Here is a 26,799-nt window from a genome sequence, read left to right on the forward strand (position 1 = left end):
ACGTGAGCCCTTGACGGACAGGGAAGGAGTAACAGTTTATCATACACCCAGACCTATATGTGCTAACACTGTAGGAGATGCAAGACATTGGTAAGTACCAAGAACTACAGACGAGTACATCAACTAGCACAAGCCATCTGAGTTACAACATTTTCTTGAAAAGATACATTTGTACACGTACTTGTATATGCAAAGGAAAAAAAATTCTAGAAGAAAACACCACCAGAACTATTAACAGTTACAATGGTGAGGAGGACTGAGGGGTGGGAGGTTTATTCTTTGTTTTATGTCCTTATATATAATTTGAAATTTTATTTACCATGAGCATAATTGATAGTTCAAAAATTAATTCTACTAACTGGGGATAAGATTATATCAATTACCTAGCCCAAAATGTCAACAGTGCCTCGACTGAGACACCCAGATGCATGGCAAATGTAATTTAAAGAAATGACCACCGAAGAAATGATGTGTTAAAGATTACCTCCCCAGGGAAAGGAGGCAGAGAAACGGGAAACATGAGAAAGACTCATGATTAAGAGGGAAAAACAAAGGCAACCATCAATGCAGACCAATATGTAAGACAGAATGAGTCAGTCACAGCTGGGGATAAGAGATGGCATCCAAGATATGAAATCAAACAAAGTAGCAGCTATGGACTACCCCACAGGAAACACGAGGATCAATTTCAATTCAAGTGCACAGCCCAACGCATGCTTTAAAGACTGTTCCATGGAGATGGATTCTATGTGGACCTGAGCTCTAGGAATCTGCTTCCCAGAAGGCAGCGGTACAGTCACATGCAGTCAATGAACAGGCTATCCCACACAAAGAAGGAACCTAGTGCCCCCCACAAAAAGCAGACACCGTACAGAACACCTCCACACATAATTTACTGGGTGTTGGCCACAAGCTTTCTAGAAAAGCAAACTTGAAGATTTTAGCTCTGAGCTTTTGGCCTCAAAAATAGCTTCTAAATTATAAAGGGAAAAATCTAGGTATTTTTCCCTCTGCCATTTTTATTTAACATTCTACCATTGGCATTTTCTAAGTATTCTTTGAAAACAATTTTCTAATGGCTGCCCATACATTTACATTGAGTTAATAATATACCATAAGTGATGTACCAATTTCCTTACTATTGAGTATGTAGACTGTTCCCAATTTCTGCTTTATAAATAATGCTAAAGTGAACATCTTTATGCCTGTCTCTAATTACTTTCTTAGTATACGTTCTTAGAGATGGCATTATGGGATTAGAGAGCATTAAATATTTTTAAGATTTTTAAAAACACACTACTAAGTTATTTTTGAAACAGATTACTCCATTTTATACTATCTTTCTGTCCACACCCTCATCAACACTGGTATCACTGTTTATTACTCCTCACCTACTTTAAAGGTGAAAAATAGACTCTTCTTGGGTGTTGTTGTTTTTTGTTTTTTGTTTTTGCAATAAACTTTTTACTTTGGAATATTTTTAGATATGCTGGAGTGTTGTAAGATAATACAGACAGTTCCTATATATCACTCACCTAGCTTCTTTTAAAAGTTGACAACTCACATCATCAGGGTGCATTTGCCACAACCAAGACATCAACATTGCTCGTTACTATTAACCAAACCCCACAGTTTATTCAGATTTCACTGGTTTTTCCACTAATGGCCCTCTTCTGTTCTAGGATGCCGTCTAGGATGCCACAGTGCATTTATCACACCTTCTATCTGTTGTCGCTAATCCTTAGAACCACCTTATAAACTAAGGCTTAACATCTCCATTGTGCTGATAAGATAAGGCTTTGGAGAGGTTAAGTGACTTGCCCAAGTTGCACAGCTGGTGAACAGCCGGTCCAGATGCAAGCCACACATGAAAGACTCCAGATCTAGAAACACCATGAGCATGCCTCCCTCTCTCTCATCCCGTCCTCACCTCCTCCGAGCATGCAAAGCCTGGCCTCTAATTCCCCACTAACAAACCAGGTGATCCAAGCAAGGTGATACAAGTTGGGTAATCAACCTACATGACAGAATTAAGTCATTTATTCTCCCCTTCCACTAGCCACTCTGGGAAACTATTTCAAAGCAATATGCCATCTCATGACATCTCTGGATGCATCCTCAGACATCACCTTTGGAAGGAGAAAAGACTCTTATACCTGAGAAATACAGTCCTAGGACTTGGCAATGAATCTCCCATTCAACCAAAATTGACCCCTTCCTGTTGGACCACTGACCTTACTCAGCACTGAGTGACCTCTGGCTGGGTGGGAGGCACTCTGAGATGGTCCCCTAGTGATCCCCAACTCCTGGTACTCATGCCTTGTGTCAGGACCTGCCCCTGAGCGTGGGCAGGACCTGTGCTTGTTCCTAACCTCTAGAATATGGCACAGGTGATGGGATGTCACTTCCACAATTATCCGACGTGACAAAGTAACTTCCATCTTGCTAGCAGACCGCCCCCTTTGCTGCTGTGATAAAGCAGGTTGCCTACCAACCAGCAGCCAAAAAACTGAGCGTGGCCTCCAGGCAACAGCCAAGAAGAACTCAACCATGCCAGCAGCCGCGTGAGTGGGCTTGGAGGTACAGTCTTCTTTCCCAGTTAAGTCTACAGCCCGGGCTGGCAATTTGATTGCAGCGTGAGAAACGCTGAGCAGAAGACCTAGCTACGCTGCACCCAGATCCCTGCCCCCACCCCCCAGAAACTGGGAGACAATAAACGTGTGGTTTCCAGCCACTAAGTTTGTAGCGATTTGTTATGCAGCATCAGCAGACAAATACAAGCTGTCTCTACCCCCAAAAGATGAAAACCCGAGATTTATTTGAAACCTACAAACCTGTATAGCTGAAGTATACAAGAGCAGCACAGCCCGCTCTTGAAGGCACTCACAACTGCTTGGAATTGACTGCTCGAGGTGCACATTCTCCCAAGGTGACTGAGAATGTGGAGGAAACCTGCTTTGATGGGAGATCTGGGGGTGGTGAAGAAAACACAGATTTCCCTAGCGGACGCTCACAATTCAGATTCCTGCGCTCAACAGCATCTACTCCGTCAGGCGGTTTTTCTGCATTACGGAGTTCGAAAGCTGTTCTGTTGTATATCATCAAAAAGAAAAACTGATTCAGGAAATAACACTATACATTATATATATATCTCGTACTACTTTTCTTAAAACAGAACTGCTGTAACGCCTCCCCCTCTGGCTGAGACTAGAATAGATAAAAATCCAGATTTTTACACACTTGGGATTGGTAATGTTTTAACACATGGGAAATGCTATGGGGTTGCAAACTGCTTTATATTCTTCAAACATATTTGCAACCGTGCCAACCAGCCTAACAGTTGGATGTGTTCGTAAACGAACCAAAACACATCACGTTCTTGGGGACAGACGCACAGTGGAGACTAAAGTGTCTCTCTGCCCCCAGAGGGGCCTAATTAAACCCCCGAACCATCACAGAAAGTGGGGGTGTGGCTTCCGTGAGACACCCGGGTTCGGGGAACACGAAGGGACAGTGCTATGGCCAGGTTCGGTGTTATCCAATGAAAACCTGCAACTGAAAAGACGAGGAAATGCAGGCCAGCAAGGAGGAGGGGGTGTTGCTCAGAGGTCAAAGCAGGGAACATCATTCACCAAACTAGGCTGCTTCGAGACCAGAAAGATCAGGTTGCATGGCCCCTCTCGTGAGGACAGCTCTGAAGGACAGCCATGACCTAAATCGGTTCATGTGTGGGTCTCGATGCGTAGAGAACTGCCAGGAAAGCCGTTCCCCAGGGTCCTACAGGGCACAGAAGACAAACACGAAAACCGTGTTATTCCTTGCACATGGTTCTCAATGGGAGAAGTGGGACAATTCTGCCCCCGGGGGACGTGAGGCAATGTCTGGGGACATCTGTGGTTGTCACGGTGGGGGAGCTCCTGGCATCGAAGGGGTGGGGCCGGGGATGGCTGCTGTGCCCCCACAGAGAGTGACCTGCCCCGATGTCAGGAGGACGGGGCTGGGGGTGGGCGGTGGGGGACCCCGCCGGGTCTGGCCCTCAGATCTAGAGGGACTCTTTCATCTTTATTACAGAGCCAAATCTGTGTCATCACCACAGAGGGGAAAACGGCCACTTAATTACATTTCCATGTGGGCCACCGAGAGTTTCCTTAGGGAGGCTGGCCGGGAGCATCACCTGGAAACCGGACTCCACGGTGCATCTCCAGAGCCGTCTAAGCCCAGCTGTCTAAGCCCCAAGTGTCACTCCATCAACTGGATGTCCCAGAGCAGCCTCAAATCTCAAACACGTTTTCTCTGGGTTTGATCCCTTTACAAACAAAGAGGGGCGATCCTGCCACCGGGTCGGCAGGGGCGGGCCTGATCCCACCCTTGGTTGGGTCCATGCCTGTGGTGGTGGCTGGGGAATGACGACGGCGGCACAGACAGAAGCCTATGTTAGCACACAGCAGAACAACAGCCCAGACAGAACAGCGATCACTACAGGCGGGTCACCAGCTCGCACACCATCCCATAACTTAGAACGATCATGGGTGATGATTCCTGTTCCTTTTTGCCCACAAGGAGACAGAAACAGGGAAGGTCTAATCACACAGGGAGAAAGTCATCCAGGGTGAGCAGGAATTCCAACCCGCAGCCTCACCATGCCACATTCCAGAAGGTTCCAGAAAGTTCCATAATTCCCAACATCTCACCTCCTACCTACTTTACTCCCTGGGTCCCTCTTTCTCAAAAGGGGACAGAACTTTCAGCAGTGCCACATCTTACTCACTGATTTCTCCCAGAGACCCAGGAGCACCTTTCTGCCCTCCTGTGGCCTGGCGAGACCTAAGTCAAGGGTGTGACTGCTTAGCAGACCCAGACGCAGAGGAATTCACGCCCTTGTGGTGGACTCACAAGGACATTACTTAAAATGAGAACATGCCTGTGATCACAGCCCTACAGGGCTTGACCTAAGGCAGGGGAGGGGAGGGCTCTCCGAGGAAAACAGGGCTGTTCCCCCAAGGCCCATTAAGGACGTCGATGGTCACACGCTCCAAAACATGACCACTTAGACCAAGAGATATTTTGTAGGGAGGGGCGGTTGGTAAAATACGCATAATATAAAATTTACAATTGTAACCCAGGTGTATGTTCCAAAGGCATCTAGTATATTTACACAGTTGTGCAATCATCACCTCTATCTAGTTCCGGAACATTCCATTTCCCAAAAAATAAACCCCGTCCCTCTTAGCAGTGGGATGAGCCTGTTCTGGACGTTTCACACACGCGGACTCACACCCCGTGTGGCCTCTCGTGTCTGGTTCCCTCCCTGAGCGTCGTGTGTTCAGGGTCTGTCCTCAGGGCGGTGGGTGCAGGCACCTCACTCCTGCTTGCGGCCGAGGGACACGCATGTGCGCGGTGAACACGTTCATCTGTGGATGTGGACACGTTGTGTATCCATTCATCCATGGATGGGCATTAAGTTGCTTCCACTTTTCAGCTATTGTGAACCTCACTACTGTGAACATGTGTGTGCAGGTTTTAGTGTGGACGTATGTTCTAGTTTCTTCGGGATGGATACCCAGGAGTGGAATCATTTGGTCAGATGGAAACTCCATGGGTAACTTTTTTTTTTTTGAGAGAGAGAGAGATAAAGAGAAAGAGAGAGAGAGACAGGGAGAGAGGAGTCAGGGGTTGAATACGAGCAGGGGAGAGGAGCAGAGGGAGAGAGAATCTTAAGCAGGCGCCACACCCAGTGTAGAGCCCAATGTGGGGCTTGAACTCACGACCCTGAGATCAAGACCTGAGTTTGTCGCTCAACCGACTGAGCCACCCAGGTGCCCTGACACCAAAATGTTTTAATACTAGGAAACAGGTGCCCCAGAGCCGGCTTCACATACACAATTCCACGGCTAGAAGGAAGTGTGGCTGGTCCAACCCTGAGACACACAAATCCTGGGCAAAAGGCAGTCGATACAATCAGGAACATTCTCAAGGAAGAGCTACGAAGTGAGGGAGCCCGGGGGCTGGGGTCCTTCCTGGCTAAGCACTCATTCTGAACCTCAGTTGACTCCTCTGAAGATTGGCCCTCAGAAGGGCATCTCAGGGAGTTGGGTAGAAGCCACCACACACGGTGTTAAATGGGAGACAAGGGTGGCCAGGAAGTCACCTTGACCGGGAGCAGGAGGAGGGGGACGGAGAGGGCGAGACAGACAAACCAAGGAAAACTAAAGCTCAGTCTAAAGAAAACTGGGCCAGGCCCCCTGGCGACTGCAGAGTGGCCGGGAGTCTGGCAGGCCTAGAGCGCTGGTGGTGGGAGAACAGCGGACGCAGGGGCGGGTGGAGAGCAGGGCCAGGTGAAGACGTGGCCCCGGGAGGGGCGGGCTGGCAGGGAGCAGGTGGAGGACCCAGTGCAGAGGGCATTCCAGGCCGGGGAGACAGGAGCGAGACCCCAGGGGCGGGAGGGAGAAAAATCAACTGTGCTGAGAAAGCCGCCTGGGGCAGGCTGGCGCAGGGTCCTGCCACGGACCAGGATGGAGCCCGCGAGCAAGCGAGCGAACGAAAGAACGAACAAACAGATCAGCCAGACCAGAGGCACTCGAATCCTCCCAGAGCCCCCAGGGCTGAGCTGTGGAAGCAGCGGCAAATGGGCAAAAGTCCCGCCAGGCACAGAAGCACGAAGTCAATAAGTTTAATAACCGGGGATGGGCCCCACGAAGCCACCCCCTGGCCATCCACCCTGGACTGAAAGCATCTGTCCACACAAACGTCTGCACGCACACGTTCACAGCATCACAAGTCACAACAGCAAAGAGCGAAAGCAGCCCACGTGCCCATAGTGGATGCAGGGGTAAAGACAACGTGGTGTAGTCACAGAACGGAACGTTATTCGGCCATAAAATATAAACGTGGTCCGACCCCAAGCACAAAACGCTCAGGGAGGGAATCGGACGCGAGAAGTCACATGGTGTGTGTGATCCCACGCATGTGAAACGTCCAGAACAGGCTGGGATGGGAAGGCGGCTCGTGGGGGCTGGGGGTGGGGGAGGAGTGGGGAGTCAGTGCTTTACGGGGACAGAGTCTCAGTCTGGGAAGATGGAAAGTTCTGGAGATGGACGGCGGGGGTGGCTGCACGACAGTGTGCCTGTGCTTGATGTCGCTGAGCCGTGTGCTTGGAAGTGGTCCCAATGGCGAGCCGGATGTTACGGGTGCCCAAACCGAAGCGGGCCCGGGGAACGGGGTGGGACGCCGGTGCCGCACTGAGCAGAGACGGACACGTAAACGGGGACGATGTGTGACGGATGCTCCCATCCATGGTGACAGCCACAGCTGACAGGTCCCCTCCCCCCGGAGGCAGGGCGCATGGCAGGGGATGGCCGTACACCCAGCACCTGGCATCATCCCGCGGCTGGTGGCTGAGCATCGCGAGGCCACAGAGGAAAAGGCCTCAGCGCGGCCAGACCACGCAGTGCTACAGGCGGTGGGACAGGCGGCTGGAGGGAATCCCGCCCTTCCCCCGGGGGGGCCCCACTGCTGCCCAGCTCTGCCTCCAAAGGACCCGCAAACACCTCCCTACAAAACAGCCTGCTTTGGGGCGCCTGGGTGGCTCAGTCGGTTGAGCGTCTGACTTCGGCTCAGGTCATGATCTCACGGTCTGTGAGTTCGAGCCCCACGTCGGGCTCTGTGCTGACAGCCCGGAGCCTGTTTCAGATTCTGTGTCTCCCTCTCTCTCTGACCCTCCCCTGCTCATGCTCTGTCTCTCTCTGTCTCAAAAATAAATAAACGTTAAAAAATTAAAAAAAAAAAAACAACAACAGCCTGCTTTCCAGCAATCTTTCGCTTCCCTGGGCGCTGCATCCACAGGTGGACGGAGACCCACCGTGTCCCTTTGGGAGGCAGGTGGTAGGGTGGGGAGGGTAGGAATGTGGGCGCCGGCAGGCGGTTTTGGGCCTTGGCCGCGAGTGTCCCAACTCTGCCCCCCAACCGAAAGCTCCCCCTACTTTTGTTAACATGTGGCATCTACGCAGGGCTGGGATGGACGTTCTGTCACCAGCACTGGGACCCATCCACGCTCCTCACCAACGCAGGGGGTTGGGACAGGTGGGACCCGTGTGTCTCAGATCGGAAGGGGGACGGTTCTCCCCAACACCCTGCAGTGTCTGCGGCCACAACGTGTAAGATGATGATTTTCCAACTCCCCAGACTATCTCCAGTGTGGGTGTGGTGGAACCGGGAGAAAGTCAACGTCGCAGGCTGTGAAGACGGACCACAAAGCTGGCAGGACAGGGGATGGGGAACCCAGCACGGAGAGCAAAGGCAGGTGTCCCCGCCCCGGGCTCCTCTCTGCAGAAGGAAGGAAGGGTGAAAAGAGACTAATCCAGGGCTCTGAGCACCCGGTGGGTAGGCAAACACTGCTTGTGACAGGTGGCCAAGGTCAACACCGTCAGTGATGTCATGTGGGTGGCAGAGACCCCTGGTGTGATGTGACAAGAAGGGCACCTCACCACTGTGTGTTCTACCCCCAAACCCGTAACCCCTGGTCTGATCACAAGGAAACATGAGACAAACCCAGGTTGGGGGTCGTGGTGAAAAAGTCCCTAACCATGGGGCGCCTGGGTGGCTCAGTCCGTTGAGCGCCAGACTTCGGCTCAGGTCACGATCTCGTGCTTCGAGGGTTCAAGCCCTGCGTAGGGCTCTGTGCTGACAGCTCAGAGCCTGGAGCCTGCTTCCGATTCCGTGTCTCCCTCTCTGTCTGCCCCACCCCCGCTCGTGGTCTCTCTCGCTCTCAAAAATAAATAAACATAAAAAAAAAAATCCCTAACCAGGTGTCCTCAAGACTGTCCAGGCATAAAAGACAAGGGGTGTCAGAGAGGCTGTCACAGCCCAGAGGGGCCCAGTGTCATGTGAGGCCCTGGATGGGGTCCTGGGACGGGACAGGACATTAGCGGAAAAGTAGTGACGTGCACACGAAGCACAGGCCTTGGAGAGCAGCAACACAGGCACATTAACCTCCGAGGGTGGCAGGCACCAGGGTGGGTGCGGATGTTAGCTAGCACGGGGGTGCCCTGCACTGCCTTCGTGACTTGTCTGTACACCAAAAACTAGCCCAAAGTTGACATTCCATCAAAGAAAAAAAAAAGAAAAACCAGGTCTCAGAACTCAGGGCACGATCTTTTTCAGAGGCTCCCTCAGAGACTTCCCCGATCCCCGTGCCCCACTTCTCAGCCAGGGGAAGGGGAGCAGAGAGGGGCAGGGACCTGGTCAATTTAGGATCGAGAGGCAAGGCTGGGACTGAGATTCTGTAACCCTGGTCCCCCGTCCTTCTGAGCCCCAATACAGGTGTCTGAAGCTTGTGAACAGCGTGGACATCCCTTCGTTTTCTTTACACAGAGCTGAGAGCCTCCTGGAACCTTCAGTGCCACACAGACGCGGAGGGAGAGAAGAAAGACAGGCGCCGATCTGTTTCTCAAACAATAAGGAATGCCCGGCCTGCCCACAAAGCCCCCCGCCCCATTTCCTCCCATCACCTCTCGTTGCCAAATGAAATAACTGTACATTCCCAAAGCAGCGGTTGGCCAAAAGACAGACGAAAGCAAACGAAAACAAACCTTCCACTTCTCACCCTGGCCTCAAATATTTAAAACTCAGCCTCCCTGAAGAACTCACGGCTTGTCTGTGCTCAACCTAAAGAGAAAAGCATTTCTAAGTTGAGTGGGTGTCAAACACAGAATCGTCCTTGGCTGCAGACGGTGAAATTCACCGTGACCCACTGGGTTTTCAAACGGGGGCTCGAGGCAAACTGTCACTCCTGGACATCGTTCTAAACGACACCCATCGCCTGACATCAAAACAGTCCGTCTGAATGCGCATTTGGCAACCACTGTGTTGCCTTTTTCACTTTTGTTTACCTGACAGGCTTTCTCGATTTATCACTAAAAGCCACGAGCAGGAGACATTTATATGCAGTGTTACGCTCGGGCGTCTTTAAGTAACATGATAATGAATGTCACTGGCATTTTCAAATGGGATCTATTTGGAGCTATCAGATGTCATAGTTCATCAAATCTAAGATCCCATTATCTCTAAAATCGGCTGTTCTGTGTCGTGACCCTAAAGAAATTAAATGATCAGTCTCCCTCAGTACCGGCACCATGCGATGGGGAAAAAAAAAAGTCACCCTGTGCATTTGTCCCCAGACATTAACCTCTGCTCAACCAGGAGGCTGCAGGGGGTCCAAGAGCCCAAGGACAGCGGCAGAGGCAGCTCTCTGAAGTCGAGCGTCACTTGCTCTCCCAAGGGCAGTGCTAAATTGAAAGGATAAAGCTGGACTATGAAACCCCCAAGTTCAAGTCCCAGCACTGCCGTGAGCCCAGGAAACCCAGCCGATTCCTCGTCTGTAAATCACACAAGTTAGTCTAGCAGGGCTGACAAACCTCTTCTGTAGGGGCCAGAGAATGGGTATCACGTGGTCTCATATGTTGTAGCCTGAAAGCCACCGCAGGCAACTTGTCAACGAATCTGTATGTCTCTGTGACAATAAAACTTTATTGATGGACACTGGAACTTGAATTCTAATCAGTTTTCATATATCAGGACAAATTATGCTTGTCTTGATTTTTTTAACCACTTCAAATGTAAAAACCATTCTCCGCCTGAGGGCCACATAAAAAACAGATGATGAGGGGCGCCTGGGGGGCTCAGTCGGTTAAGTGTCCGACTTCGGCTCAGGTCATGATCTCACGGTTCGAGGGTTTGAGCCCCGTGTCGGGCTCTGTGCTGACATCTCAGAGCCTGGAGCCTGCTTCGGATTCTGTGTCTCCCTCTCTCTCTGCCCCTCCCCTGTTCATGCTCTGTCTCTCTCTGTCTCAAAAATAAATAAACGTTAAAAAAAAAATTAAAAAAAAAAAAGATTACTTTCACCTATTTTGCCTTGTTGAACGTGGCTGGCCGAATGGTTCCAATTACCAACACAGGGTGGGATCATGTTTCTAGAATCCTGTTTGTTTGTTTGTTTGTTTCAGTTTATATGGTTTTACAAAGTTTTTTTTTTTTTAATGTTGATTTATTTTTTGAGGGAGAGACAGAGTGCGAGTAGGGGAGGGGCAGAGAGAGGGAGACACAGAATCGGAAGCAGGCTCCAGGCTCCGAGCTGTCGGGCACAGAGCCCGACATGGGGCTTGAACTCACGAACCGTGAGGTCATGACCTGGGGTGAAGCTGGACGCTCAACCAACTGAGCCACCCGGATGCCCCTCTAGAATCCTGTTTCTATTCAACGGTACAGTTTCTTGGAGTAGAGAGTATAGAACAATAATTCGCAGAAGACTCCACAGGCTACAGGGTTACATCTTTCCCAAAAGGTACTCAAGGTTACTATGCTATTCTTATCCCTTTGCCCATAAAAGCAAAATAGTGTGTGTGTGGCGGGAGGGGGGGGGTGAATCGGTGGGGCACAGGGGATGTTTTAGGGCAGTGAAACCACTCCATGTGGGACCCTAATGGCGGATACGTGTCTTTATGAATCAGCCCAAACCCACACTACACCACCAACAGTGAGCCTATGGACACGGCTGTAGGCTCACCACCTGTAACAAATGCCCCATCTCACGGGGGACTTTGATAGTGTGGGAGCCTGCTGGGGGGTGGGGGCCAAGGGGGACACAGAAAATCCTTCTGCTCAAATTGGTTGTGGACCTAAACCTGCTTTAAAAAATAAAGTCTATTTAAAAAAAAAAAGCCCCAATGTGCCTTTTTACTTTGATCACAGATTCATAAAATCATCGCTCAGCCCAATGGTTCCCAACCAGCGGGGATTTCCCCTGGGGACACTGGGTGATGTCTGGGGACACCTGCGGTGATCATGATGGGGGTGCTCCTGGCCTCGAGGGGGTGGGGTCAGGGATGCTGCAGGACGCCCCATGGAGAACAACCTGACCCAAATGTCAGCAGTGCCGAGGGGGAGACCCTGAGGGAAATGACGTGGAAGGATTCAGCCCTGCCTCGGGGCTCGCACAAGGTGGGCTGCACCCCCCACCTGGCAAACTGGCCAGTGTGAAGCTTGTCTCTGGCCTGTCCTTCACGCAGGACTCCTCCCTGCCTCTGCCCCCAGAAGGCTTCCTTTCTCACAGCACTTATGGAGTTCCTGGGATGCACAGGCCTGGGCCTGTCTCCACCACCCCCCGGGACCCCCACTCAGACAGCAGGCCAGGGACAGAACGGCCCTGGGTCCCCTGTCTCCACGCCTCCCCACGCATGCACACAAGCGTCTCATTCACGTGGTACTCCCGGAGCCTGGCACCCGTTCTGATGCTTAAAATAGGCACACAAGCAGCCTTTGTTGGGGAGAGGAAGGAAGGAAGGAAGGCAGGCTTCAGACAAAGGAGACAGCAAACCGCACCATCCAGGAAAGGGGGAGTGCTGGGCGGGTGGCAGGGAGGACCAGGAGGGGCGGGTTCCTACAGTCAAAGTGAAGGTCACTCTGCAAAGGTAAGGCGGGGTCAACTCCTGTGGTGCCACCAAGGCTGCACGAGGCATTTGGATCTTGTCAAGTGGGGGATGAGCTGGTAGAGGTGGCCGGGAACTGACGATACATCTATGCCTTTACAGAGCGGGTTCTGGCCGTGCGGAGCCACCCTCTGAGTGGGCCGTGAGGCCGGCCCACCAGCTAGGATGCGTGGAACCAGAGACGGCAAAGCAGTTCACTCAGGCGGAAAAGAGAGAGGCAGAATTCGGATGGCTGACACCCGGGCCACCCCCAAGCTTCAACTGAACAGGCCACCAAGCGCCAGGAAAAAAAGCCACTTAAATAGCAGCTTGATGGTTCGGTCCCAAAACGTGGGGGCAACCCAGAAGTCCACTGCCAGGCGAACGGATAGACAAGGATGGTCTGGCCACAGGGTGGAATATTACTCACCCATGAACAGGAGCGAGGCGCCCACCCCCGCCGCCCCTCGGACGGACCCCGAACACGCGACGCTCAGGGAGGGAACCAGACACGAGAGGCCACGCGGGGTGTGACTCCACGTGTGTGAAACGTCCAGGACGGACTCATCCAGGGACAGGAAGGGGGGCTCGTGGGGGCCGGGGGCTGGGGAGGGGGGGAACAGGGAGTGATGTTAACATTTATAGGGATCTTACTGGGGTGATGGAAGGTTCTAAAGGTTTACGGGGAAGGTTGCACAGCTTCATAAACTTCCCAGAAAACTGAACTCTATGCTTCAACTGGCTGAGTTTTACGACATGGAAATTGTACCTCAATTTAAAAAGTGAAAAGCAGTAAGATCTTCTACTTTGCCAAGTTCCCAGGGAAAACTAGTAGCCGTTTCTGGAAGAGTCTCAGAGCTGCCCAAGTCCCCCCTGCACTCCAGCTGGCAGGAGGGACCAGGAGGAGGACGGAAGGGACCCTCCGGGACAAGTGACTCCACCTTTTCGGCTCTTCCACCTGGTGTCTAAGGTGTGGCGGGTGACACGCACGGTGAATTTTCTCCAGAGCCTGTAGAGAGAGAGGCCACGCCGAAGGGTAGCACAAGACAGAAGCCATGGGAAGCGAGGTCCAGAACTGGCCAAAAGACCAGTGGGAACCTGAAGGAGGCCCCCTGGATGGCAGGGGCCATGGGACTCTGGCGTGCGTGGCACGGGAGACAAACCCTCCCAGGACGAAGACTCAGCTTGGGCAGTCACCCACTGGCTGCCACCGTGGGGCACAAAGGAAGGCAGTTGTAACTCAACGCCCGGCAATCCCACAACTATCCTGGTAACCGTCCCCTCTAGAGAGCTCCAGAAAGTTCCAAAGTCACGGAGGCCACACACAACAGCCCTTTTGTAAGAAACTGCAAACAGCTTCAAGAGTAGGAAGGACCTAGTAAAATGCCTTTTTTTTAAAGACTCTTATCGGTTTCCAGATGCAAATGAGAAAATTCGTAACAACACCTTGAACGGAAGCAGCAGCTTTTTACTCGGCTACGTGCTGTACAAAAATAACGCCTCCACTCTGTAAACACGGAGCTGGGTCTGTGTGTTAGGGTAATTCGTATTCAGCTGTCCCTCCCTTCAAACCATAGGGCCCAGGCTTCACGAAGCACGGAACAAAAACAGGAAACAATGGCATCAGTCACGGGTATTTTCTAAATAAGACCAAGAATCGCCCAAACAACTGTGGCATTTCTGGAAGCCTCATGCGCTGGGTTAAAAACGGGGGAGACGACTCGAACACGCTGGTGCCTCTCAATGCCTGCGACGTATCCATTCGTCCCGTGTATAAAATCACGGTAGCAAGGGTTGGAAAGTCACACAAAAGACGCACTGAGAAAGAAGCCAGCATTTCTAAAAGCCTCTAAGTGCGGTTTTCAACTCAAAACGAGAGCACTAGGTGATCTCAAGGCGACCCCAAATCTGAATGGCTGTACTTCCTAAGGATCAAAGGTGACGACGTGTGGGCTTTAAAAGGGAAACTAACTTGGGTCTTGGGTCTTGGGGGTGATTCTGCGCCCAGGGGGCAGTGGGACGTCTGTGGTTGTCACGACTTGGGGCGCTCCTGGAATGGAGCAGGTGGGGACCAGGGGCGCTGCTCAGTCCCCACAGCACCCAGGACACCCCCAGAGAGTGCCCCTGCCCCAGTGTCGGCGATGCCGAGTGGAGAGACCCGGGTCCATCACATGAGCTCCAGAAGCAGAGCTCACATATTTAAAGAGCATATAATTGCGACCCCTGGGGTACACGTTGGAATGGCTCCTGGGGGGGGGGTACCCCTAAATCAGAATGACCCGTGCAGCCTTCTCTTAAGTGGATGTGCCTGTTTCTGGACAAACCTTCTGAATCTCCTGGTGTCAGAACCTTCTTCCTTTTTCGTTTTTTCCTCAATTTTAACGACACGGACCTTTCTTTCCCCTCCGGAAATTCTGTCTTAAAGCTCCAGGGGTGACTGTCAACTGCACCCCAAGGCTGAAGGACTAGAGTCAAGCTCCAGCTGATTCCTTCCCTCCCCCACCCTCTGTGACAACCCAGTAATTCTACCCACCCACCTTCCCCCCCTCCCAAAAAAGCCTCAATTTAGAACATTATTATCGATGTCTCACGTCCCCTCGCCACGTGCCAGGAGCGTGCTGGGTGGCACCTCCCCTCTTCTGATCCCCCAGCAGCCCTGTGAGGTGCCTCCTGCTGCTTTCTTACACCCATTTCACGGACAAGCAAGCCAGACTCCCGGAGCAGCTGGAGCTGACGGGGGGGGGGGGGGGACCGCAGGCCGGCCTTCCCGAGCCCACTCCACTCTGCATTTCTGCAAGACCTCAGCATCCGACGGGACACGTTTCTGAACTGCATCCTGGACCCCTAACAGCAATGGGAGCCTCCGAGCCGCGCGTCCTCACGCCTGCCTTCTCCCACCCACCTTCCAGCCCCTAGCAACCCCCGCCCCCCAGGAAAAACAAAGTGCCACCCACATCCCCACATCCGTCAATACCATCGTCCCCAAAACTCCCACCTTGGTTCCTCGACTCCTGAGCCCAAAAATTCCTGAAATATTCAGTCCCCAACACGAGCCTTTCTGCTTCCGGGACATTCATTCTCCTTATACCCTACGTCCTAGGAGCAGCCCCCCCAAAGTATGCTGGACCCATGTCTCCTCCTGCTCACTGCTGCCACAGGGTCTCTGCCTCCCCACCTTCTACACCAAATGATCAGCCTCCCAAAAGTAGGGGGCGAGTGGCCTCCACGATACTAGTAACTGACCAAGACCCCCCATTTCCTCCTGACTAGTCACACCCCCCCCAAACACCTGCACAGGCTTCCCAGCCCTCTATGCCTCCAGCATGGGTCCCCACGGCCCTGGGACTCCTACTCAAAGTGGCCGGCCTTACCCTCGTGCCTCAGCCCCCCCCTCCCGGTGCCCCCTTTCTGAGCTCACCCTCACCAGGGACTCCTCAATCACCCCTCCCCCGGTCCGCAACTCCACTCCCAGCCCCGGTTCAAATAACCTCCACCTTCAACTCTAGCCCCGATCCCCTTCCCCTGCTGGCCCAGCCCCCAACTCTACCCCCACCCCCCTCCTCAGAAGACCTCCATCCCAATCCAAGCCCAGGCCCTAATTACAGCCCCAGACCCTCCTCTGCTGACTCTGACCCCCAACTCCAGCCGGGGCCCTGGCCCCAGCCCCTTCCTCATTGACCGCGACCCCCAACCCCAGCCTAGACCCCCAGACCCAGCCCCTTCCTCACTGAACACGACTCCCCAACTCCAGCCAGGAAACTGGACCCCCACCCCAGCCCCTTCCTCATGGTCCGCAACCCCCAACTCTGGCCCGGACCCCCACCCCAGCCCCTATCTCACTGACCATGACCCCCAACTCTGGCCTAGACCCCCTGACCCAGCCCCTTCCTCACTGAACACGACCCCCAACTCTGGCCAGGACCCCCACCCCAGCCCCTATCTCACTGACCGTGACCCCCAACTCTGGCCAGGACCCCCCGACCCAGCCCCTTCCTCACTGAACACTACCCCCAACTCTGGCCAGGACCCCCACCCCAGCCCCTATCTCACTGACCGTGACCCCCAACTCTGGCCAGGACCCCCACCCCAGCCCCTATCTCACTGACCGTGACCCCCAACTCTGGCCAGGACCCCCACCCCAGCCCCTATCTCACTGACCGTGACCCCCAACTCTGGCCAGGACCCCCACCCCATCCCCTATCTCACTGACCGTGACCCCCAACTCCGGCCTAGACCCCCCGACCCAGCCCCTTCCTCACTGTCCACGACCTCCAACTCTGGCCAGGACCCCCACCCCAGCCCCTTCCTCACGGTCCGCGACCCCCAACTCTGGCCAGGACCCCCACCCCCTCCCCTTCCTCCCGGTCCGCGACCCCCAGCTCTGGCCAGACCCCCACCCCAGCCCCTTACCTCACGGTCCGGAGACCCCCAGCTCTGGCCAGGACCCCACCCCATGCCCCTTCCTCACGGTCCGCGACCCCCAGCTCTGGCCAGGACCCCCACCCCAGCCCCTTCCTCACTGAACACGACCCCCCAGCTCTAGCCAGCACCCCTACCCCAGCCCCTTCCTCACTGAACACGACCCCCCAGCTCTGGCCAGCACCCCTACCCCAGCCCCTTCCTCACGGTCCGCGACCCCCAACTCTGGCCAGGACCCCCACCCCAGCCCCTTCCTCACGGTCCGCGACCCCCAACTCTGGCCAGGACCCCCACCCCAGCCCCTATCTCACTGACCATGACCCCCAACTCTGGCCTAGACCCCCTGACCCAGCCCCTTCCTCACTGAACACGACCCCCAACTCTGGCCAGGACCCCCACCCCAGCCCCTATCTCACTGACCGTGACCCCCAACTCCGGCCTAGACCCCCCGACCCAGCCCCTTCCTCACTGTCCACGACCTCCAACTCTGGCCAGGACCCCCACCCCAGCCCCTTCCTCACGGTCCGCGACCCCCAACTCTGGCCAGGACCCCCACCCCAGCCCCTTCCTCACGGTCCGCGACCCCCAACTCTGGCCAGGACCCCCACCCCAGCCCCTTCCTCACGGTCCGCGACCCCCAGCTCTGGCCAGGACCCCCACCCCCAGCCCCTTCCTCACTGAACACGACCCCCCAGCTCTGGCCAGCACCCCTACCCCAGCCCCTTCCTCACTGACCGCGACCCCCAACTCCAGCCCGGACCCCCGGCCCAAGCCCCTTCCTCAGCTGACTCCGACCCCCAACTCGGTCCGCAGCCAAATCGGAGCGCCCTCCCTGGGCTGGCCGCCCCCGCCAGCCCTCCTCCCCGGCCGCACCCTGTCCCCCGGGCCCGAGGCGAGGGCGGCGGAACCCGGCCCGGCCCGCGGTTGCTAGCGCCCTTACCTGCGCTCCGGCCGCCGCGGCCGCCTCAGCCCCGCCGCGCAGCCGAACCCGCTGCCTGGCCGGCGAGCGCCCGCTCCCACCGCGGGGCGGGGCCTACTCCCGGGGGGCGGGCACTGGCAGCCAGCTCGGCCAATCGAGAGCCTCGGCGGCGGGAGGCCCCGGCCGGGGCGGGGCGCAGGAAAGGCAGCGGGGTAGGCTGCGCGCAGGCGAGGGGGCGGTGCCCGCGATGTGGGCGGGGCCAGAAGGCGGAGCGCTGAATGGCACCGCCGCTGGCCACCCGCGAACGATGAGCACGGCGCGGGGGGCGGTGCTATGCTAATATGCAAATAGTCCCGCTGTGGTGGACTCCACTGCTGACGACCAGCGGATTTCCAGAGGTGACTCGATGACGTCAGCCGGGTGCGAGGCGCTTCGCGAATTCGAATCCCCAGCGGGGCTGCGAGTTCGAATCCAACATCCTAGCCTCACTTGAGGGAGAAGTGTATCGCTTCCTAACCAGCAGGACAGTAATGACTGCTCCCTTATTTTGAATCTTCTGCGTAAGGCTAAGAGGTGAAATTACATTGTCTGCGTTTTACAGCGGCGGTAACTGAGTCTCCGAGAAGTTAAACCCAAGGTCATTTGCCTAAGCCTAGCTCATAATTTCCAGGGTTTCTCAATTTCCTAACTCCTGGGCCTGGATCTAAAAAAGCAGCTGGGGCACCTGGGTGGCTTAGTCGGTTAAACGTCTGACTTAGGCTGACTTCAGCTGGGGTCGTGATCTCACAGTCCGTGAGCCCGAGCCCCATGTCGGGCTCTGTGCTGACAGCTCAGAGAAACCGCAGCTTGCTTAGGATTCTGTGTCTCCCTCTCTCTGTTCCTCCCCCGCTCACTCTCTCAAAAATAAAAAAATAAAGATTAAAAAAAATAATAATAAAATAAATAAATAAGCACCTTCCTAGGCACCCACCCACATTGAATGATACAGAATCCTATAAGAACTGGACCCCTGGAATGTGCATTTTTATTTTTGGGGGGGGGGAATGTGTATTTTTAATAAGCTCCCCCGGTGATGTTGAAAAACGTGTGGTTTGTCTCCAAAATTATCCAGCAATCACGGAGGGGAGAATTTCTCACAGGGGATGACGGACCTCCAGATTCTGGGACTTCTAGAACTTTCTGCAAAGCTGACATTCTGTGATCTGAGCCTCTGGCCTCCCAGCTGAGCCCCCACAGGGCTCCTGTCTTCCCTGCAGGAACCTCCCGATCATCCTTTGCAGTGCACAGAGAGAACCAAGTGCCTGGGGCCCAGCCTCTCACTCCACAGTCCACATCTCCACAAAGGAATTGTTACCTAAACAAGGGTCACAGATTGGTGGCCCTCGGATGAGATGTGGCCCCAAAGTGCTTTAAAAATGTAAGTTTGTTGCCAACATTTAAAAATAAGGACGTTTCACAAGAAGAAATCTGGATTTCCAGGCACCCTTGAAAGGTCAGAAGGAAGGTCTGGCCATTCCTGGGCCACTTGGGTGACGTGGCTGAGCTTGCTTCACTCAAGGGCATCATCATGTGGCCCTAAAGACAGAGCAGGACCGGGACTGCGGTGAGGCAAGCACTTTCCTCAAATCCAAAGCCTAAAGGGGCCCCATGAAAAACAAACCAAAACCCTGCTATCAAGATAAATACTATGCTACTGCAATATTTTAAAAATTCAAAATAAGTGCAGAAATGATCCAGGAAGAACAAAATACCAAAATTTTAGGAAAGACAAGATCTGACGTTGCACTTGGACCAGCCAGGAGCTTTGCTTCTCCCAGGCCCTGACGGATCCTGTCTTTATTTAAAACATCGGTATGTTTTCACCACGGTTTCCTTTGCATTAAACACTGCTTTGACATATGTATCTCCATGGCTGAGTTCTTGGCATCCCCCACTCAAGCTCTGTGCTCCTAGCGAGTGCCTCAGTCTTCTCACCCTCATCTTGCCCCTGCTCGTAAGTTTGCAAACTCTGCCCCAAGCCCACATTTAGCAGATGGGGAAGCTGCGGCCCCGCGGATTCCTCCCCGTGTGAAAGGCGGCTCGATGCACCTGCTCGTTCCTCACAAGGGGCTGCAGAGAGGATGGGCTCCAGCAGCGCCTGTGAGGTCTCCTGTGGGGGGGCACCCCGGGGGGAACGCTGAACTGTCTTCGTGGCAAACGTTCGACCTCTTCCCACAGCCCCTTCCTTTGTCCCCACCCTTCACCCCCATCCCCCACCTCCTCCATCCTCCATCCCTCACCTCCTCCTCATCACTTGCCCCCACCCTTCACGTTTCTCATCTTTTGCAGGGCTGCCTCCCCCCCCCCCAAAGAAAGGACACTGATGGGGAATGGAGGATCCACTTTTTTATTGCAGGAAGACTATTTCTAGAGCAAATGCTACACAGACCCCACAATGGGGGGCAGGGGGCACCCACATGCGGGGGGGAGAAGGGGCAGGGGTGGAACCACAGCAAGCATGACCTGGCACGGTCCCCAGGACAGGGGATGCCCAGGCAGGAAGGGCCAGCAGCAGGCGCAGGCTCCTACCCCTCCTGCTGCAGGATCCCTCTCCCCAGGGAACCAGTGCCTGGGGTGGGAAAGGCCTGGAGGTGGGCGGGGTCTCAGGGAGATTGTGCTATCAGGGTGTGTCCCTGAGAAAGGGCTGCAGACACCTGCCCGGCAAGGCCCAGGAAAAGCTCCCAGGGTGGGGGTGGGGGGAGCATCACCAGATGCTGTTGGGCCCTGGACCCGCCACAGGATGGAGGAGCCCAGCTGTGCCCAGGCAGGATGCTGCCAGCTCTTCCAAGGGCCCGTCCACGTGCCAGGTGGTGACACACACATGCACACACACACTCCCTCCCTCTCTACACGGTGTGCTCAGTAAACGTCTGTGGAGTCACACGGACACAGGGAAAGTCAAACACGCTGCTACCAAGATGGACACGAACAGCCCCTCTTGCCTACGAACAGTCCCCACGTGGTCGCACGACTGTCCAGCCACAGGGTCTTTCTCTCTCACACGTGCGCACACACACACAGGCCAGTCCCAACGCTGCCAGCAACCCCAGGTTGAGACCCATGTGGCGAGGAGCCGAGGGTGGCTCTGGCTGTCGTCCAGCGAGCCTCTGAGCCCCTTGGTCCCGCGACAGCAGAAGACTGAATGTTGCCAACAGCCGTGTGAGCTTGGGAGCGCACGGTTCCCCACTCAGCCTTCAGATGAGACTGCAGCCAGCCCGTGCTCCGATCGCAGCCTCGTGAGGTCCCGAGTAGGAGACGAGGTGAGCCACCCCCAGGCTCCTGACCCACAGGGATGGAGGTGATAAACGTGTGTTGTTTCAAGTTGCTGATTTGTGGCCATGTGTTTGTTAGGCAGCATCATCTGACTGATACAGAGTTCGAGCCGAGAGTCACCTTGCTACAAAGTCAGACAGGACTCGTGTTCCTCAGGCAGAACGAAACGGTTTACAGACACTGTCCTATGAGCCACGTCCCCCGCTCCCCCAAATACGGTCACTTACAATCACACTTACGCTGGTACAAAGGTTCCCACCAACACAAATATCCACTCCTATGGACAATTGCACCGCCCACCCCTACGTGTAGCCTACACCATCATTACATACACAGACTATCACAGTAACCTCCTACCCGAATGACAGCCACACACACACACACACACACACACACACACACACACACACGAGTGTACGCGTAGACACAAGCCATCTGCCTGTCCACGCCAAGTTGCACAAATGCACCACCCATGGTCACCGCACCCCCACCCCCCCAGGCCTACAGCCAGCCCACCTCATGGCTTGTCAGACACAGTCCCACGGGGTCCCATGAGTGTGGCGTTATCTAGACAGTCTGGAGCACTCAGAATCTCCTGGTGGAGGTAAAGCCCTGACCCCAGGAGACACGCCTTCCTGGGCAGACCCCCTCTCTCTGGGGCACAGCTGGTGGGAGACAGACTCTGCCTTGAGCCCCCTCGGATCCTGCCGGTGCTGGGTCCAGCCGCCTGCCCCTGGATGGGGCCCCGGGTACCGCCTCCCCAGCACCCCATGTCCCCCTGCCTGAGGCTCGGTGGTGACACACTGTGCCAGTCTGTGGGCCGTTGTCTGGGGACACCCTCCATATTCACGCTGGACAGTCCCCTTGGGTTGTGCTGCGGCCATGGGCCAGTCCTAGGCCTCCCCTGCCTGCGCCCCAGCCTCACGTCAGGCTGGGCGAGCAGTGGGACTCCAGGCTGGCGGGGTGCTGTCGCAGGCTCTGTGGTTATTGCCTGGTGGCCTGAGACCCATCCTGCAAGCCTCCCCCCCACCGCCCCCACCCCCGAACCGAGGCTGTGGGAACGGAGGTGAGGACTGATCTGGGACCTGGGGTGGGGGCACAGGCCAGAAGTCACGAAGGATGGAGCAGGGGCAGTGTATATTAAACACCAAAAAGGAGGAACCGAACTCTGAGGTCCATGTGCATTTCAACCCCCCCCCCCCCCCGCCCCCAGCAAGGTCACAGTGATCTAATGGGGGAGACACAGGTCTGGCTCGGGGCACCCAAGGGAAAGAGACAGAGATGGGCAGAGACAGGGGAGACCTGGCGTCCTCAGGCTCAGCGGGGACGGGCAGCTTCCCCATTTTCTCATGTGCGGATCCAGGGGGCCACCTCCAGCACTTGGCTTTGGGGGGTGCAGACAGGGCTGGGGGGCAGAGAAGGAGGGAAGGCAGAGCCGTGCGGCAGAGCCAGGTTGGAGCCCCAGACCTGCCGTGGGCTCACTGGGGCCTCGGTTTTCCCCCCCGCAGAGGTGTCGGATGAAGGAAGGGAAGAAGAGAGATGAGAGGGAGAGAGAAGGAGAAGGGGGGGGATGGCGGGGAGGATCGAGGGACGGGAGCGGAGGGCTGGAGGAGGAGGAGGAGGAGGAGGAGGAGGAGGAGGAGCAGGGGCTTTGGGAGAGGCTTGGACCGGCTGGTGGCGGGCGTCCCGGGCTCACATGAGGACGCATTTGCCCTTGACGCGGTCTGTCCTCTTCTGTTTGCTGGAGCGCTTGCCGTCGATGTTCAGGCTCATGTTTCGGCGCGTCTCCAGCGTCAGCAGCTCCTGGAAAAGCTCCTTGACGTTGTAGTTCATCTTGGCCGACGTCTCCATGAAGGCGCACTTCCACTCCTGGGCCACGGCCTGGGCCTCGCGGGTGTCCACCTCCCGCTGTGTCTCATCGCACTTGTTGCCCACCAGCATGACGGGGATGTCCTCTACGCTGCCCTTGATCTGCACGATGAGCTTGTAGATGGGCCCCAGCTCCTCCAGCGACTGCTTGCTGGTGATGGAGTAGACCAGGATGAAGGCGTGGCCCTTGGAGATGGACAGCCGCTGCATGGCCGGGAACTGGTGGCTGCCCGTGGTGTCGGTGATCTGCAGCGTGCATACGCTCTTGTCGCAGCTGATCACCTGCCGGTAGGTGTCCTCGATGGTGGGGATGTAGGTGTCCCGGAACGTGCCCTTGACGAAGCGAAGCACCAGCGAGCTCTTGCCCACGCCGCCCGCCCCGAACACCACCACTCGGTAGTCGTTGCTCTGTTCAGGCATCTTCCACGCGGTGGGTGGGGGTCAGGGCCGGGAGGGCTCGTGCCAGCTGCTAGAACCCCAGACCGACCCTGCACAGAGAGGAGTGTCAGGCACAAAAGGCCCCAGGCGGGAGGGGGGACAGCTCTGGGCCCCTGGGGGTGAGGTGATACAGCACAAGGGGCAGCTTCTCAGAGGAGACGGCGCTTCTCCCGCATCCCGGGAAGGCCCTCTGGTTGATTTGGCTGACTTGGCAACTCTACCCTGCAGGCAGGCTTGGAGCCAGCCTCCTTCGCTTGCTTCCCAGCCCCGACACAACCTGGGGCCCAAGCTCCTTCCCAGGGGACCCTGGGCTGGAAGAGGTGCAGGGATGCGGCGTGCAGTGCACAAACTTCTTTCCCCACCTGCACGTGCCCCTCCCCCAGGCTGCCCTGGCTTCTCCTTCCCTTCCTAGTACGGCCGTGAGCTCTTAGAAGCCAGCACACCTGGCTCTGTGACCCTGAGCCTCAGTGTCCTCTTCTGTGAGGTGGGTGAACGGGTGCCTCTCTCCGACAGCCACAGCCTCCCTGCCCTTCCCCCAGCCCAGAGGTCCCCGAAGCTCACGGGAACCGCGTGTCTTTAACGGGCCTGTCCGCTTGGGCCCGGAAGTGACAAACCTAGCGGCCCGGGGAACTTGCCCCGTAAAGCCGCTCCCCTCTCTTATCCCGTAAGTGCGATCCTGACGCTGGAGGTCCAAGAGTCACAATCTTGCAAATCGTGGCCCTGATTTCTGAGAGCAGCCCAGACTGGAGGTGGGAAAACTAAACTGAGCCCAGAGAGAAAGGTCCCCCCTTCCTGCACTCTGCACCCAGAGGATAGTCTGGCCTGTCCTGGCCTCCGGTTCGGGTCTGCTGTTGTCTGTAGGAACAGAACCTCCTGAAAGGGCATCCCCCTATCATCTCTCTCTGCACCTGTAGTCAGAGAGGTCCAGTGGCCTCAGGAGCTCACACAGCACAACAATCCCTGAAAGGATGGAGGTGGGGGGAGAGCCCTGGGCTGGGGGGGGGGGCGGGAATAGCAGAAGGCCTGTCCCCAGCCTGTGTCCTTACTTAGGAAAAGCAGGACACCCCTTCCCTTCTTTCTTCCCAGCCGTCTCTGAGGGTCCCTGAGTACGGAGGTAGGTCCACAGTGGGAGAGAGGAGACATAAGATCGCACCTGGACCGAGTCACCTCCCTCGGGTGTGTAGGGGTGTCAGACCAGGTGGTGAGGACCCGGGAAGGTCAGCTGGGGTCCCCAAGCCGTGGTTTTGTCACTGCCTGCTCCACAGGTTGCCGGGGCGAGCACTGTGGGAGCCGGATAAAGCCCATAGCCAGGCTCCCGGCACACGGGGGCTCCCGGTAAAGATGGGCGGTCATAACTGTCCATCACCAGGGCTCAGGGCGGGTTCTGAAGGATCACAGGTACCAGGTTCGCCAGAGACAGAACGATAAAAGTAACAGCAGACACATACCCCACTTACGTGCCAGGCCTGCCTCTACAGGCTTCCCAGTACTACCTCCTAGTAGACCGGGTAGGCACGGTGGTGATGTGCATAGCAATTCTCACCATTGGGAGCCGGCGGCGGGGGAGGGGGGTGGCGAGGGGCACCGGCCAGCTCTGCAGGCACTGCCCTTCCCTGGGTGGGCACCCAGAGAAGTGGGCACGTGAGTGTGCAGCCAGGCACCGCCATGACTGGCTGGGAGACCCAGACCGCCCTTGTCCTGCTCCGGGTGCAGACCCCCTGGCGGGACTCCAGGCCCCTCAGCATGGTGTCCTCTAGAAAGGGCCCTGCGACCCCGGAGTAGGAGCCCCCATTCAATAACCCATGCCAGGCACCTACCTTGTGCTGTTTGAATCTCACCCTCTTCCTCCTCCTGCGGGGTGGGGGTAGGGGGCACGGCAGGAGGCTCCAGGGGTGGGGGGGACTAGCTCAAGGTCACAGAGCAGAGCAGGATTTGAACTGGGCCCTGGTTGGCTACACAGACCTCCTCCTGTGCAAGGCAGCCCTCCCCAACACTCCTGGGGCCAGGAGAGCAGGCCGGGGCCCAGGGGAGGGCACAGGACACACACACACACACACACACACACACACACACACACACGCACTCACGCAGGGCTCAACCAAATGGGGGGAGGGGTCTGGCTTAGGGACCTAGGGGTTGGATGACAGGGGGTCTGAGGGAGGGGAGGCACACTGAGGGGACCGGCCCACGGGGCTCCCCTTGGCCGGCGGAGGATCTCAGTGGTGGGGGAAGGGCCCGACCAGGGGAGGGGCTCCCGGGCGAGGGGCTTGGTTCGGCTCCCGGGCGAGGGGCGGGAAGCCGAGCCGGTGCTCCGCGGGAAGACGGGCCCAGGGCCCAACTGGCCCTGCGCGGAGGGGGCTCTGACTGAGCGGGACCGACCCACCCAGAGAGGGGGCCCGCGCTGGACCTGGGGGAGGGGCCGGCTTGGCCCGGGGGCGCCCGGCAAGTACCGCGGGGGCTGGAGGGCGCGGAGGGGGAGCTGTCCAAGGTGGGCGCGCCGAGGGCCAGGGTCCCTCGGATCTGGGGAGGGGGCTCCGGTGGGGGGGCCGCCGGGAGGAGGAGGGCCCGGCCCCGCGGCCGGGAGGGTGGGGCTCGGACAAAGGAGGGGCGCGCGCGTGGGGGGCGGCGGGGCCCGGCGCCCCGGCCCCCCGCCCCGGCCGCCTACCTGGGCGCTCGTCCTGCGGCGCCGCCGCGGCTGCTGCTGGCCGGCTCGTGTCCGCTCGGGCGCCGCCGCCCCCCGCCCGCCCGAGCCGCCGCCGCCGCCGCCGCCGCCGCCGCCGCGCCCGCGCCCGTCCCCGCCCATCCCCGCCCGCCGGGCGCCGCGCTCCGCCCCTCCCCGGGGACCCGCGCCCGGCCAAGGTCACCGCCGCGCCGACCCCCGCCCCGCGCCCACGCGCCCCTGCCGGCGCACCGGGGAGCCGCCGGGCCGCGGGGGCGCCGTGGGGTGGGGTCTGCCTCCGGGGGGCCCCTGCGCCCCAGGGTCACCCCGGAGCCAGGAGCTGGGCAAGAGCCGGGCAGAGTCGAGGTCACCCGGGGAGCAAAGGGAGGGGGCCGTTGGCAGAAGTGCACGTGAGGGGCTGGGGGAGCAGAAGGGGCCGGCGGGGGCGGGGGTGGGTTGGTGGGGCCCCACACTAGAGTGGGGCTGTTGCTGGGATGAAGACGGCATCTCCGACGAGGAGATGTCTGAGGCAGCAGCTGGGGGGCAGTGGGAAGGTACCTGGAGACCCCGCCCCCACCTGAGGGGCTTCGCCCCGGCAGGGGCCGCAGAGGGGAGCGAGAGAGGAAGTGAAGACCGTGCTAGGTCTGGGTCGGTGCCCCTAAGTGCAGCCCACCCAGGGGGGGATGGCAGCTGTAAGACTGAGGGCCCATTTGAATGGAGGA

The 26,799-nt window shown here is 56.9% G+C and overlaps 1 protein-coding gene across 1 annotated transcript; it reads right to left on the reverse strand.

Annotated features, from left to right (window-relative positions):
- Positions 1-22,708: 22,708 nt before the first annotated feature.
- DIRAS1 (DIRAS family GTPase 1) lies at positions 22,709-26,127 on the reverse strand. Its single transcript, XM_030297976.1, has 2 exons — positions 26,084-26,127; positions 22,709-23,468 (listed from the first exon to the last, which is right to left on the reverse strand). The coding sequence occupies exon 2, from the start codon at positions 23,398-23,400 to the stop codon at positions 22,804-22,806; it is 597 nt and encodes a 198-aa protein (XP_030153836.1). The 5' UTR covers positions 23,401-23,468; positions 26,084-26,127; the 3' UTR covers positions 22,709-22,803.
- Positions 26,128-26,799: the final 672 nt, after the last annotated feature.

The sequence above is a fragment of the Lynx canadensis genome, chromosome A2 (assembly GCF_007474595.2).
Source record: "Lynx canadensis isolate LIC74 chromosome A2, mLynCan4.pri.v2, whole genome shotgun sequence".
Taxonomy (NCBI): domain Eukaryota; kingdom Metazoa; phylum Chordata; class Mammalia; order Carnivora; family Felidae; genus Lynx; species Lynx canadensis.